Source organism: Pantherophis guttatus, chromosome 3, assembly GCF_059756535.1.
Source record: "Pantherophis guttatus breed Tessera chromosome 3, ASM5975653v1, whole genome shotgun sequence".
NCBI classification, from domain to species: Eukaryota; Metazoa; Chordata; class Lepidosauria; order Squamata; family Colubridae; genus Pantherophis; species Pantherophis guttatus.
The window spans coordinates 26,433,141-26,449,195 of record NC_142065.1 but is presented as its reverse complement, the minus strand read 5'-3'; the positions used below and the strand labels follow the sequence as shown (position 1 = coordinate 26,449,195).

At 37.8% G+C, this 16,055-nt stretch overlaps 2 protein-coding genes across 2 annotated transcripts in view; one reads left to right on the top strand and one right to left on the bottom strand.

Annotated features, from left to right (window-relative positions):
• Positions 1 to 3,232, bottom strand: part of STK4 (serine/threonine kinase 4) — a 73,190-nt gene extending 69,958 nt beyond the window's left edge. Inside the window, exon 1 of the mRNA XM_034413893.3 lies at positions 2,986 to 3,232. Coding sequence (XP_034269784.1) covers positions 2,986 to 3,011 — 26 coding nt within the window. The 5' untranslated portion in view covers positions 3,012 to 3,232. The remainder of the gene's footprint in view (positions 1 to 2,985) is intronic.
• On the top strand, positions 1,009 to 14,169 carry TOMM34 (translocase of outer mitochondrial membrane 34). The gene is made up of 7 exons (XM_034413894.3): positions 1,009 to 1,834; positions 4,687 to 4,786; positions 6,197 to 6,349; positions 7,102 to 7,268; positions 7,904 to 8,051; positions 12,253 to 12,379; positions 12,787 to 14,169. Exons 1-7 carry the CDS (start codon positions 1,714 to 1,716, stop codon positions 12,889 to 12,891), a joined length of 921 nt encoding a protein of 306 aa, XP_034269785.2. The 5' UTR covers positions 1,009 to 1,713; the 3' UTR covers positions 12,892 to 14,169.
• Positions 14,170 to 16,055: the final 1,886 nt, after the last annotated feature.

The following is a 16,055-nucleotide window of genomic DNA, read 5'->3' as shown; positions in this document are numbered from 1 at the left end:
ATTTACTTGGAAGAAAGCGCCTTTGAATCAAGTGAATTGTGTTATAATTGTTAAAATAATACAGAGAATTAGGGATTATTTATATATCACAGCACGCACTGGTTTAAGCAGAATGATCTTACCAGGGGCAATTCTAGCAACTCCCAAGAAAAGAATTTGACATTTTAAATTCCATCAGACAACTAAATTGTCTGTGGCATAAAGCTTATTAACAACAATCTGTTAGCCAATTATGCAAGAGTGGGGAGAGGTAATTGGTTAAGAACTGGTCCATTTTTTTTTGTAGGTTTGAGGAAAAATAAGGACCAAAATGAGTATGTATTAACTGGAAAATTTCAGCTTTGCTGGAATTTTAAAAAAATAAAATAAGTATCTTAACTGCAAATGTTAAGGTGCTCATTTGCTTTTAAGAATGGTATATCATGAAGAGTCCTGGTCTAAAAGACCTCCAAGGCCTCATTCAATGCTATGATTCTGATTTTTAAAAAAGATTAAAAGGGGGATTCTGAGGTTTAGAAAAGGCTATGAGAGCCACTAGGAGGCTGTATGTAGTCTGCAGACATCTTTCAGTGATGAATTTGTGTTGGGTGGCACAAACAAATGGATATTCTTCTATATAAATCTAACTGTAATTCAATGGAGCTCATATTATTTTCATGTATTTAATCATCCTCCCTTCTGTTGAATTATAAATCTCAGTAGTGTAACAATTCGTGGATCCGTTTTGTAAGGTGCAATTCGTGAATTGCATTTTACAAAAGGTGGGTTGCAATTCGTGTATCCGTTTTGTAAGGTCCCTCGTGGCTTTAAACTTCAGTGCAAAATCCACTTCCTTTCTAATAGAAAAGCATTCTGTCTTGGTCCAGAATTTGCACTGTTCTAAATTCCCATCCCATGGATACTTTATTATATGTCTGTGCTAAACCTTGCTAGAAAAAAAAAAACCCTGATAGGACTCTCCCCACTTTTAATACAATACAAATACCACTATCTGTTGGAAAGTCATTGCCACACACACACACACACAGAGAGAGAGAGAGAGAGAGAGAGAGAGAGAGAGAGACTTAAGTTTAACATCTACCTTCTCTCTTTCTTACTGAAACTTCAGTTTCCTGTTCAATTCATTTCTATCATTAAGTGGTGTACCTTATGATTCTTGATGAACGTATCTTTTCTTTTTATGTACACGGAGAGCGTATACACCAAGACAAATTCCTTGTGTGTCCAATCACACTTGGCCAATAAAGAATTCTATTCTATTCTATTCTATTCTATTCTATTCTATTCTATTCTATTCTATTCTATTCTATTCTATTCTATGCAGTTTTATGGGAGATTACTGCTTATAAATTTGTTGAGAAATTCTTCCAGAATGAAGGCAGAGGGGTTTCCTCTCACAGAAGGATCTCGAAATACTCCATTGGGTTCACTTTCCATTGAGTAACAGCATCCGTAATCTAAGCAGGTAGCATCGTTTCTGCCCCCCCTCCACTCCGCCCCCCCCTCCCCCCCCCCATAACTGACTTCCTAACCAACCCTGCATGGATTGCAGCGCTGGACCTCCGGTGCACGGGCGTCTCTAAAGGAAGGAGGCGGGGCGTAGGCCTCTTGCGCCGCCCCTAATTAAATCGAGCACAGAGGAAGTAAAGCGTCTCCTGGTTTCTACGCCGCCAGCCGGTGCCGGCTTTTTCAGACCTCCCTCGCCCCGAGTTCATGGCTCCTGCGTCGCGGATCGCCGACCTTAAGCAAGCGGGCAACGAACAGTTCCGCAATGGGCAATACGGCCAGGCGGCTGCGCTCTACGGCCGAGCTCTGGAATTGCTGGAAGCGGCAGGTACTGGCGTAGAGCGCGAAGCCCCCGCAAGGCCTTGCTGGGTGTCCGGGGCGGGAAGTCCGGGACGAGAGACCTCGGGTTAGGGCTCTGAGGCAGTCGCCTCATTAGAAACCCTTAGAAACCCTTCGATAGGCATTGAAAGGGTTTTTGGGTTGTTTTTTTTTTAACCTTCAGTCATCGGGTCGCTCCTTGCTTGCTACCGGCTTATTCCCCCAAGTTTTGACTCCATTTACTTCTTTCGTGTTGTAAATGAGTTGTAAGATGGGGGGTGGGAGCGTCCGGCTGGGCTTCAAAGCCACAGCCAGGTGGGGGGGTTGTTTGTGTGTGTGTGTGTGTGTGTGGATGGGGTGGCATGATTTACGTTTACATTCCACATTTAATTTGCAAAATCACGAAGGGCCTTTACGGATTCTCTCAGGAAGATTTCTTGGGTAATGGCTTCATCCATTTCATAGGTGGGCGAAACTGAGGAGGAGAGATTCCCTGGCAGAGATGAGATTTGAATCTCTTGAGAGACAGCGATTGGGTAGGAAAGTGTGTGGGCCACTGTCTTTAATTTTGTCAAGAGACAAGCAGAAGCTTAGAAAGACACACAATTCTGAATTGAGGCTGGGCTTTTTAGAGCTTAATAAACCTGGGCTTAATAAACCTGGGTTTATTAGAGTAATACTATATTTTGAAACAACTTCCTAGATGAATTCCAATTGATATCAATGCACTTTCTCTTTGGGCTTAAGTCCTGGCCGGACATTTTTTTTAAAAAAAAAAATTATGTTAGGACTAATATTTTAGATTATAGAATTAGAACCAAGCTTGAGGATCCTGAAGTGTAAATGCACAAAAGAAACCCGCAAAGATGTTTGTGTAAATGCATAAACAAACTCACAAAACCTTGCTAACATAAATGCGGACAGCCAGAATATTTTAAACAGTACCTTATGGCAGAATATAAAAACTCCATCCCATTAGTTTTTATTAAAAAAAATTATGTTAGTGACTAATATTTTAGATTATAGAACTAAAACCAAGCTTGAGGATCCTGAAGTGTAAATGCACAAAACAAACCCACAAAGATGTTTGTGTAAATGCATAAACAAACCCACAAAACCCTGCTACATAAATGCGGACAGCCAGAATATTTTAAACAGTACCTGATGGCAGAATATAAAAACTCCATCCCATTAGCTGGCTTTGAGCGTTCTGGGCCTTTTTTTTTTACCAGCTTCTTAGGTAGATAAGAGGTACTTTATGGTCCTCTGGATTAAAATGGAACAGCATTCTTTCTCTTGCTACATATTCTTGGAATTGCAGCCCGTGGAGTACATAGACCAAATGTGGCAGATTGTGGTGGACATACAAGAAGAACTTTAGGTCTTCATAATTTCCTGGTCTTAAGTTACTGGGAGCCTCTGAGTCCACTTTCATAATAAGCTTTAGACTTATTATGTCAGCAAAGCTATCTGCTGCAGTCACAATGAGAGATTTTTGGCCACTAGCAGAAATGAAAGTTATGTGTGGAGTCAGAAGTTGGATAGCTCTAGTGAAGCACTTTCTGTTTCTGTTCTGTTGTACTGCCCTGAGCCTCAGAGCTTTAATAGGAGCAATTCATTTTTAAGTATTTTCTGGTTATTTCTGTCCCCTGTGTTCCTTATGGACTCTAAGGTGAGGAACAGAAACTTATCTAATTACCTTGTAGCATCAGCCTTGTCACCCTTTCACTTACGCAGTTGTAGCCCATGGCCTTTCCTAAACACAAGAGATAGTGAGTGAGTGACCTTCTAAATAGAAAGCAACATTCTGGAATGATAGAGCATAGTGAAAGCCCTAAGATATGCAGCAGATAAATGAAAGAAATTAGAGAAGACTTAAAAGGTCTTATGTAACATAAGACCATTTTTAAGGAGCATTTCTTTGTCTTTATAAAATGCTAATAATGTATATTCTGAGAAAGAATTTTAAATAAATAGTTATAGTAGTTTGAAAAGCTCACATAAAATTAATTAAAGTATTTCCATAATTTGTTTAGGTATCATATGGTATTTTCTTTGGTAATTATCTTGTATGAATAATGGATACAAAGGTTTACATGCTACCTATTAAAAATAAGGTAAAAAGTTGCTAGCTCTGTCTCTTTCCTTGAATAAATTCTACTTTAAATTGTATACTGTACAAGCATCATTTAGGGACCCAGTGTATATAAAACAGCAAAGGTAACATGTAAGAAAACTTCATTTTTGAATGGATATATTTATATTTTTTGATATCTGTATTCAATTACAAGGAAATTGACAGACCATATTGGTTATTTAGCCATGTTGATAGGAATATTCAACAGTACTTTGAAAACCATTGATCCATAGAGTTCAGTAACGTCTATTCCTGCTAATATGATATTTTCTAGTCTTAACTGAGATGCTAACATGATTGGAGATGCTGGTATATCTAAATGCATATAAACTACATTTAAATGATCCTTACCAAAATTATATGTATAAAAAATGAATTTAGCTCAGTCATAGGTCAGCTAGGGAGGACCATTTCAATTTCCAAATAAAAAGACCTTACTGATTACTGGAGTTCTTTCACAAGATAAAAATCTAATATATTCATGATAATATATAATGTGATAGAGAAAATTTTATTACTTATAAGCCACACATTTCCCTTGATTTTTCCCCAATTATGACTTAAGGCTAGGTAGAAATTAGTGGACTCGAAGTTTTATGTAGACAGCAAAAGATATCTCAAAAAGAGGAGATTGTGCCAAACCCAACTGTACCTTATCATAAACAAATGCTGTTCTTGTACCTAGGGCACGTTTGTTATATTTTAATACTTGTCTTTATACATAGGAGATGTGAATACAGAAGAAAAAAGTGTTCTCTATTCCAATCGTGCTGCTTGTTATTTGAAAGATGGGAACTGTAGTCTTTGCATTAAGGATTGTTCTGCGTAAGTAGCTGCTCTCTCAAGAAAAGGAGAATGAGTGCATACATCCCTGTTTTTTTTACTTGGCTATTTAACATTTGAGGTTTTTCATAGTCCTGTTGGGATTGCGAAATAAAGAAAGTAACTAATTCTGCTTGTTCAAAACTGAAAAATTCTCTCCCACATTTAACTTTTCTTCTTTGTAGAGACTACATATAGTTTCTGTGTATCCAGTTGTCAATAGTTTTTTACAGAAGAGGAGAGGAGAGATAGCATCCCTGAGGATTAAATGTATATTCCTTTAACTGACAAACAGTAGGAAAAGTAGGAGAGATTTAAAAAGTGGCTTGCCATGTATCCTTAAGATAGCAGCAGCCATCTTAACTGCTGACTTGGAGTTAGCACTACACTTCTTAGATTTGGGAAATGTAAATATTTAAAAAATGGGAATGTCATATTTGTTATTTAGGTACCATCAAGTTGGAAATCATCCCTGATGATTATCTGGATAAATGTCACCTGTCTGTGCCACTGATTGAGTTGAACAGATTTGGCATTCCAATTATTTGATAGGTGATTCAGAAGAAAAAAGTTATTGTCACAAGAGTTGAAAGTTAATATTAAATAAATATTCAGCATTAGTAAAGATAATAAACAGCTATTTCTGAGGTGTGGAGATTTGTAACGGAGTAAGTCTTATATCGCAAGCACAATATTTATATATCATACATCTACAGACTCTAGAAAGAGTGCAGAGAAGAGCAACAAAGATGATTAGGGGACTGGAGGCTAAAACATACGAAGAACGGTTGCAGGAACTGGGTATGTCTAGTTTAATGAAAAGAAGGACAGGGGAGACATGATAGCAGTGTTCCAATATCTCAGGGATTGCCACAAACAAGAGGGAGTGAAGCTATTTTCCAAAGCACCTGAGGGTAGGACAAGAAGCAATGGGTGGAAACTAATCAAGGAGAGAAGCAACTTAGAACTAAGGAGAAATTTCCTGACAGTTAGAACAATTAATCAGTGGAACAATTTGCCTCCAGAAGTTGTGAATGCTCCAACACTGGAAGTTTTTAAGAAGATGTTGGATAACCATTTGTCTGAAGTGGTGTAGGGTTTCCTGCCTAAGCAGGGGGTTGGACTAGAAGACCTCCACGGTCCCTTCCAACTCTGTTATTATATTATTATATTATTATTTTCTCTTATACCTTGGAAACATTTGTCAGAGACAAGCTCTATAGAAATATTTTATACTCTTCGATAAAATGCTTAAAGCTGTTTGGATAATTCAGCCAAATTTCAAATATTAAATTAGGTGAATTTAAATATTATTTGTATTGATGGTACTTCTATGTATATAATCTTTCCGGAAATTAAAAATGAATATTAACTTTTCTGCTCCCATGAATTGTTTTCTCCTCTGCTGATTAGCGCTCTGGATCTGGTCCCTTTTGGAATCAAACCTTTGTTGAGGCGGGCAGCAGCCTATGAAGCCCTTGAACGATACAATTTAGCTTATGTGGACTACAAAACTGTATTACAGATTGATTGCACTGTACAGGCTGCACATGATGGAGTCAATAGGTAATCCCTTTCTTTGTATCTAATGAGTATACAAAAGTGATTGAATGGTTTGCAAATCTAATGCCATTGAGATGAATTGGACTATACTCCTACAGTCTGTGACTAGCCCATAGTGGCTGGGAGTAATGGGATTTGACATTCAAAATACTTAGCATGAAATTACATAGTCCCTCAGGTCATATAATAGATTACTCTAGCCTCACTTAGGTAAGAAATGCATGCCGTGTATAGAGATGTATAAAATGTTCTGCACGGAAAAGTAATGTTTTGGAACAAAGACTATTATTTATTTATATAATTATTTGGTTTATATTCTGTCCTCCAGGAAGTCAAGGTGACACACTTTATTCCCCCTCCACCAATTTTCCCCCTAGCACATATGAGTTAGAATCCTTTCAGTATTCAGGTTCTTGTCAACAGGTAGTCCATCAGATGTGGAGGACAGGCATAGCATAAAGTTACCCAGCTCTTTCTTGGGAATACTGTACTGAAATAAACATTCTAGAAATGGCCATAATGACCAAGAAATTATTAATCAGCTACCTGTTTGTTTTAAGTTACTGCCATGAAATTATATATAATGTATATGACCATTGTATGTGACCAATAAAATTTTCTAATTTAAACTTATCAACCAAAATCTTTCTTTGCTTATTTTCTGACAATAGACATACATTTGTTTATCAAAAATTTAAAAAAGATATTGCAGCAGATAATATGCATTAAGCTTATAGATAGTTCTCTTCATTTAGAATGACAAAGGCTTTATTGGAAAAAGATGGTCTTCAATGGCGCCAGAAGTTACCCCCCATCCCAACTGTTCCTGTTTCTGCTCAGAGAAGGTGGGAGCCACCTACTGGAAGCCAGGAAGGTACTCCAAGACCCAAAGCAAGCAATTCTGTTCCTGTAACAAACCAAGGTCAGTAGCCTTCTCATTTACTAAGTAGTAAGTGACTAAAGCTTCTTTAGCTCATATATACTTTCCTAAAAGATTTTGTCCAAACAGTCACTTTCATTTTTGTTGTGTTGTGTTTACAGGGAACCACAAATGCATTTTGGAATGGCTGTTGGGAGTGGAGGAAGAGAGAATATTTTGGCTAGAAAATAATTGATAAAAACATGTACAAAAACTTGCTATCAGCACATATCACATCAATAAATAAGCATGTGGTTATTTGTGTTCCTTAAGCTCTGCTAAACAGTAGGAAACATGATTTTAAAAAAGAATAAATGGAGTGGCATGCTATATGAATTGGTTTTAGGAAGAAGAGTGCAAAACCCACTATTCCATGCACTACGGCTGGAAGTGTACAGAATTAATTAATTCCAAGTAACTAGAAAAACATTGGGCTTGTTGATAGTTGAAGTATCATATTATATAGCAGAAATGGTTAATTCCTGAAATCTTAAAATGTTAAGTACTGTCATTCAAAGTCCAAAGCACTCAGAACTGGATTTTCATCCTGATATTTATCTCTTATAATAATAAATATGCAATGAAATGTTTTCATTTTACTATATAGTTTACTGTTTTTTCTTGAATATGAATTCCAGTGCCTAACGCTGCCTCAAGTGAACGAGCAAATATGCTGAAACTAGAAGGAAATGAATTTGTGAAAAAGAACAACTATAAGAAAGCTATTGAAAAATATACAGAGAGCATAAAACTCCACAAGATGGAATGCACAACTTACACTAACAGGTAATGCTTATGTAACCAAATGAAAAATAACTTCACTAACTTGACTGTTAAGTAATCAGATAATGCCACTGCCAGAGATGACATTACACGTTAAACCACAGTTTGATAAATTGTATGTAATTTAATAATTCATAAGTATTATTTTAAAAATTAAAATTTTATTCAACTTTAAATGGGTCATAGAAAGGAAATATCCTCAAGATATACGTATTAGCCAGTACCACTATGAGCAGCAGAATGGTGGGTTTCACATATTCTTACCACCGATTCGCCCTGCGCGTGCCTGCTTGCTTTGCTCACGTGTGCCTTCCGTGCATGCGCTTTGCTCACACGCGGGCCTTCCACATATGCGCCCAGCCTTGAAAATGTGGCTAAATAGGATGGCATTACGCTACCGGTTTGTCCAAACCGGTCCAAACCAGCTGAATACCACTTCTGGAGCAGCATTCTACGCATCTTTTTTTTTTTTTAATTTGATTTATATGCCGCCCTTCTCCGGAGACTCAGGGCGGCTTACAATGCGTTAAGCATCTTATATAGTTTGCTGCGATTTTTTGAGTTATTCAAGGATGATTGCTGTTTACATGGTGATACTGGTATTGGTACTCGTACTGGTCTTTGAGATTTACACATCCAGTGATGTAATAAATTCCAGTCTGAATTGAAAACAAAAATTACAGCCTCACTAAACTCCACTGAACTTCCACATTACTTTGGATCACCTATTAGAAATAACAAAACATAATTCAGATATGTTAATATGATGAGGAACATGAGAACTTTGAACAGCATCTCCAAACCTTACACCCCAAGGGCAGAGAAAATGGTTTCCTTATATAACAAATATGCAGGTAGTCCTCAGATTATGACTATATTTGAGACCAGTATCTCGATTATTGAGTGAAGTGGTAATTAAGTGAGACAACCATATGACTGCCTTCCTCAATAACCACAATCCCAGTCCTCCCAATTGCGATCATTAAGCGATCTCCCAGATCATTATGCAGAGAGACTGAAAGAGCTGCCCACTGGGGACTGCTCTGACAGGCTGCCGGAATGGAGCTCAGATCTTCGGGCTCTGAGCTCTGTTTCTGCACTGCCCTGAAGGAGTTCAGCTCCCTAGTGTGCATGAAAGCAAACTCTTCCAGTGAGTTGCAGGAATGGAGTTTTGATCTGCCAATGTTTTCTGTATGGGTTGTCCTCAGTTTACATCCATTTTTTTTATCATTATGGCAGCACTGAACAAGGGGGAATTACAGTAAGCCCTCAGCCATTGATTGCAGTGCTCCAGTGGTGAAATCCAAATGTTTTTACTACCGGTTCTGTGAGTGTGGCTTGGTGGGCGTGGTGTGGCTTGATGGGCATGGCAGGGGAAGGATACTGCAAAATCTCCATTCCCTCCTCACTCTCTACTCTTGGGGGAAGGATGTTGCAAAATCTCCATTCCACTCCACTCTGGGGCCAGCCAGAGGTGGTATTTGCTGGTTCTCCGAACTACTCAAAATTTCCACTACCGGTTCTCCAGAACCTCTGGATTTCACCCCTGCAGTGCTTGATGTTGCAGCCAGCGACATTCCCTGCTGACTTCCCACAAACAAAATCAACAAAAAAGAGAGTCAGACATTGTAGTCACGTAACATTGCTTAACAACAGCAACCAAAACTGCCGTTGCTAAGTGGTGCAATCACCTATCATTGTGCTTTATCATTGTGTTGCTTAGCTCTGGCAATTCTGGTCCAAATTGTTATCGTAAACCGATGACTGCCTCTTCCATATGCATGTCTACAATGTCGTGATAGCCTGTTCCCTTAATGCAAACATTTCCAGATGTTCTGGATGGTATTTAGTATAAGTGTTTACTTTTAAATAAGGACCGAAATCAAATGGCAAATAGCAAAATTATTTTTCAACTCCATCACATGGAACAAAAAAAAAAAAAAAACCCATGGGAAGATGGAAATGCATCTCATCAGTGTATCTTATTGTATTTTGTAATATGCTTATATAATCTCCATCTCTTACTTTGTTATTATAATTTGAAGCAATAAAATGGATATTTTTGCTGTTTTTAAGCCATCGTAAAGTTGACTGATTGATAGATGTTACAGCTTTGCCTCATGTATGAATCAAAGCACTGTATATAGCAGTGATGGCAAACCTATGGCACGCGTGCTGGAATTGGCACACAGAGCCATCTCTTCGGGCACGCCAGCTGTCGCCCGTTGCTTTTCTGGGTCCAGCTGGTCTTCGCCCACGCGGGAGCACCAGAAACAGCAGCTCCCTGGTGCACATGTGCGCTCCAGGAAGCCGAGCTTCCAGTTTCCGGCACGCACATGTGCGCCAGCCAGCTGGTCTTTGCGCATGTATGCATGCCAGAAACCGGAAAACCAGGTGATGGGCGCATGTGCACACTGGAAACCGGAAGCTCAGCTTCCCGACGTGCGCATGCGCACTGGGAAACTGCTCTTCCAGTTTCCAGTGCTCCCACACATGCACCCTGGGGAGCTCCTCTTCCGGTTTCTGGCGCTCCTCCGCATGTGCACTCCCCCGTACGCCCGCACATGCTCCCGTTTCGGCACCGAGTGCCGAAAAAGTTGGCCAACACTGGCATATAGTGTCAGGGACTGGAGATTATTTGTCGGTTTAAAATTATTCTGAAGGAAGAGCACCTTAGTAAATACTCAATTCATGGAAAACACACCTACACGTGATCTTTTTTCCTTCTGTTGTTCTTTATTTTAGAACAGCATTTTCCTGTTCTACTTACATGGCATTTATCTGTCTTTCATATATAGGAAAAACATTTTTCCCATTCTCTTCTGAAGGCAGTTTAGATCTTTAAGTTAAACTTGGCCCATGAAATGATCTACCTCCCATTTATATTATGTAAGAATACTGAATTAGAAAATCTGCGAACAGTAGTAATAGTGAAATAGATAGCACTTCGCAAAGGGTGTAATGCAGTGATAAGAATCCTTTTGGTAGAATGCAGTTCCATTTTCATCCTGTGGGGGGTTGTGGGAAAAATACTGGTGATTATTTATTTAATTTCTTTGCCATCTATCCAAGTAAAACACACATTGGTAAAATAGCTCCATTTCTAAGCTAACACAAGAAAAGGATTACATTCAATTATGCAGCATAGCAAACAAAATAAAAAAAATATAAGGAATTATATCGTGCTGTAAATAGTGCTGTTCTGAGAGCCAGCATGGTAAGAAGTTAAGGTGTGAAAATAGAAGTAGGGAGATCTAGTTTCTTGCCTCCTTTGGGCATGGAAGTTGGCAGAGTGATTCAATCCTAGAAGTTGAAGAACTGCCTATCAACCGGCACTGGATCAATATGGTAGATTACATAACCACCAATAAAAAAGCCTTCATCCTGTCGTGGACTAATGTTGGATATTGGCTTTCAAGCTTGGCAACTTTAAGATGTGTGGACATGGGCTTCCAAAACTCCACACATCTTAAAATTTCCAATTATGAAAAATGATGATTGATGATGATGATAATAACAACAATGAAAACAAGATCAAAGATTTCAGTTTTTCCATTTCTATTATATTTCCAAAGGGCTTAGTAATATTTTCAAGATGACACTGAAAACTAGATTGAAAGTTCAAAGTTGTTGTGAACAAATGCTACATGGAGGGCATTTGTATATTTGTAAAAAAAAAAAAAAAAAAATTCTGGAGAACTGTTAGCTATAAAAATTGGATTGGCCGGAATATTGCATTCTATCTCTTTCAGTTCATGTCATTTATATGCATGAACAGAAAGAGATATATTGTAGCAATTTTAATAACAAATCTAGAGAAACTGGTCAGGGTATACATAACTGCAGTATCCTCAGTAAGTGCATAGTAACAGTAGATATGTAATGATAGTGAATATACAAATAAATACTGTACTGGTGGTGACAAATAATGCCAAATAATTACATCCATTATAATTTCAGGGATATGGAAACAGATTTGGAGGACAAGCTTTTCAGAAATTGTAGATAACGTTGCAAGATGTATAAAGCCTTTTAACATTTTTAACACATGCATTGTATAGGGAGTATAATTAAAGCCAACATTTGAAAATAAAAATGGAACATTTGCACCATTAGTCTTCAAGAGATGAATCAATACCTTGAATCCTAGATTGTTGTAACCAATTTTTTTGAAGATATTTATAGGTTATTTTCTATATTTCAGGGCTCTTTGTTACCTGAACCTGAAGCAGTACAAAGAAGCAATTATGGATTGCTCAGAAGCCCTTAAAATAGATTCTAAGAATGTCAAGGCATTTTACAGACGAGCACAAGCATATAAAGAGCTTAAGGTAAATAACTTTTTTTTAGTTTTAGGTAAGTGCACAGTCAACATAGGACATTTAGATTTATCAGTAAGGAAATAATCCATTGTGTTCTCTTAAGATTTTCAGGAGATAATATTCTTTACAATGTAGATAATTTTAACTGCATTGCATTTAAAGAACCATCTTGCAAATTTGGAACTATTGGAGCTGCATATCATATTTTTGGGGGTTTTTTTGTGGTTTCTTCTGTGTAAGTTAAAAAGACAACTCCAAACAATTCTTTCTTTGCTTATAAAAGTGGACAGTACATACAGGGGCAGGTATTGTCTACAGTTAGAACAGTATGGCTGCAACAAAATAAAGTATTTTAATCCCTTAAAAATACATTAAAGGTATTTTTCTCAGAATTTTAATTGTTTCTGTTTCTCTAGGATTATAAATCCAGCAAAGCCGATATCAACAGCCTCTTGAAAATTGAACCAGACAACAATGCTGCTAAGAAGCTACAACAAGAACTAAACAAGCTTTTAAAATAAGATAGCTAGAACTTTGTGCTTTTCTCATATGTTTTTGTTTTTTAAAAGAGATTACTGGGATGCGTTTGCAAAATCCTAGGCCTGCTGATGTTTCTCTGGTTCCTTCCCTTATAAAAAGTGTCCATTCTTCCTCCTGCAGTTCTAAAAATTCTGTGTTATCTCTTGAGATCTGCAAATTATATAGAAGAGGAATTCTAGAGAATTGTTTTTAATTAGCACACTATTTGTCCAATGTACTCCTAGTGTGATTGCAGAGACAGAACTATTATAGTGGCTGATTGATGAAAGTCTTGACATAACAAACAAGCAGTAAGACTTTCAAGATCCTGCTTTGCCTTAATTTTTGTGGACTAGCTTTGGTGGAGCATTTTGGTCTTCAATGTGTCATTTGGAAATCTAAAAATGCTTTTGTCCTTTACTATAGAATGGCATGTTGTCCTTTCTTCATTCTATCTATACCTTTTAGCTTACCTTAATTTCACATTCTCTGAAGTTTAATACATGTTGAAATATGTTACTCTTTTTTCAGAGATATTTTTTCATTTTAACCTTGTTAAAAGCTAAAGTTCATGTTATAGTGGAGGAGGGAAAATATTATCAGTTTAGAATGGCCCAATCTCAGGGCTGCTTTTGCTTTTGCTTTTGCATCTGTTTTCAGTTGCTTATCTACAACCTAGATTTTTGCAAACCAAAAAAAAAAGTGCCCTCAGAATGATAATTCAACAAACATCTCTGTAGAGAGGATTGAGTCATGTATGTTGTATCTCTCACATTGGCCGAGTTTAGATGGGTCTGTTGGGCAGTTGTAATTTGGCAACATCTAGGTGACTACACATTTTCCTTTCCTGCTAGAGATAGAGTAGAATTGAACATCCACTTGCTATTTGGTAAAAATGCTATCCAAGATTAACCACTATGTCACCTTAAAAAATTCCTTACTTCTTCTTCAGTACCTATACAGATGTTGCTACTCAAATTATGCTATCTCTGCAGCTTTTCCAAGGTGGGTCTGTAGGGACCCACTTAGAGCATTACTACTTCTTGTCTTAGTGAGAGAAGAGTTTTGCCTCTTCCTACAGAGTAGAGATTTACGCACCAAGCATTTTGAGAAGATACGTTTTCAATGTACTGTGGAGTATCATTTGTTCCTAGAAATTTTAGATAGAGGGGAAAGTCTTTCCTTGAGCCTTGTTGCCAGGAATAAAGCTTGTTGCTTACAGTATCAAGTTACCTTGTTATTTTAAACTTTCCAAATAAACAAGCTGTTACGGATATAAATTCAGAATATTCCAAATCTCTTCTTTTGTGTGTGTGTGTGTTACAATACTGGGCATCTCTTCTTTTTGAAGGAAACTTATCCTAATTTCATCCCTACATTATCATTGTGTTATTTTATTCCCAAGGGGGGAAGGATTTACACCAGGAATGCATGTAGCATCTATACCTGCCAAGCAATACTATCCGCTAAAAATAAATGTAAACCCACTAACATTTTATAATCTGTGGAAGTTTCCAGCTTGTGGGAGATGGGATGGGATAGTTGATCCACCTTTTCTTTGAGATATCGTCCTAAAAAATTTTCAACCAATCTTCCTCCCCCTTTTTTTGGAAAGGTGGAGAAATTGATTAGGCTGCAGCTTCAATGGGCCTTGGAGAAAGTAAATTATTGGTTTTAGTATAGCACTGATATGGAATTAGTTTTCCTGGTCAGTCTAGAGATGACAGTGCATCTATCCTGGCCTTCTTGACTGGCTTTGAATAGCAGGGCATTGTTTAAATAAAAATCAGTATATTAAGGCAGATGGAACATCAGAGAAAAGAGCCATTACTTGAATAGCATAAATGAATGCCTAGATGAATACCCAATTTCCAGACAGGGTCTTTACTCATCCCTCCCTCTTTTGGAGCCAACTGGAACTGGATTACATACATCTCCAAACTAAGTGCAAGCATAGGCCCAAATGGTAATATTAAATGTAATTCCGGTAATATGAATGATGGTGCCATACTTACCAGGAAAATAAAAGTTTATAGTGAGTCTGATTTGTGGCATATAGTATGCCATAGGCTGAAAGACCCAGGGCTCTTCACACTAAAGAGAGCATTATCTTGCATATTTATAAAACCCCAATTTCCTTTTTTGGTCACCCTCAACTCACAAGTCAGTCAAGATATCCTTCTAAACCAGCTCCTGGATTAGAAGGCTCTGCTCAGAGTCACTCATCTGGATTAACAGACCATGCTCTAGATGGGCTTCCTTGAAGGCGATTCAGAAGCTACCTGTGATCCAGAATTCAGCAGTTATGGGTGCACCTTACTACACACATCTAATACCATCCCTGCATAAATTGCAGTGATTACTGGCATACTTCTATTGAGTAGGTTACTGTGTACAAAGCCCCTTTATGGCACAGGGTAGGATATTAGAAGAATTGTCTATCTCCATTTCTCTGCTCATCCAAGAATATTAGAAAGGTTTGGCATATTCCAGGTTGCATCTACTTAACAGTGCCAGCATGAACTATTGTGGTTTCTATTAAATAGAACAGTCTTCTATTTAAGATTGTTCTAAGTCTTAAGAACAGTTCTTAAAAACACTCAGAGATCCAGATGGTTCCAACACTGCCAGATTTCAGAAAAGCCTTCCCAAAACCTAGACTTCCCACAGTCGGCAGGTCAGGATGGCCCATGAGCCATCAGTGTGTTAATATAGGCAGTCCTCAGATTCAAAGTTACAACAGCATGAATGCCAGGTCCTTGGAGTTCTGGCCACTACAGTGAGTTGCAGTTCTAATGTCAACATTTCTGATGTTTCCTGACAGCTTCCACAAGCAAAAGTCAGTAGGGAAGCCAGCAGGAAGTCAGAACCATGTGAGGTCCTCACTTAAGGAGCTATATGGTTGTCACTAAACAATGGCAACGAGGCCTGCCAAAACTGACATTGCTAAGCGATGATGGTTGATGATAATCACACTTAGCAACAGCAATTTCAGTTCTGGTAAATTTTGATGCGACAGATCTGTGTGCTTTTTAATGGTATTTTTCCTCTTGGATTTTTATTAGTTATATTCCTTTGCTGATTTCAAAGTTGCTAGTGGCCAGAATTACTTGCAAGCTGACAGTCATATAAACTGAATAAAATAAATACAAAAATAAGCATTTGG

What these genes read in the sequence shown, in the direction of transcription:
- TOMM34 (XM_034413894.3), top strand. Translation starts at nt 1,714, where the DNA reads ATGGCTCCTGCGTCGCGGATCGCCGACCTTAAGCAAGCGGGCAACGAA. An exon ending in TGCATTAAGGATTGTTCTGC is followed by an intron (nt 4,787 to 6,196) that starts GTAAGTAGCTGC and finishes TCTGCTGATTAG; the next exon opens with CGCTCTGGATCTGGTCCCTT. An exon ending in GCACATGATGGAGTCAATAG is followed by an intron (nt 6,350 to 7,101) that starts GTAATCCCTTTC and finishes CTCTTCATTTAG; the next exon opens with AATGACAAAGGCTTTATTGG.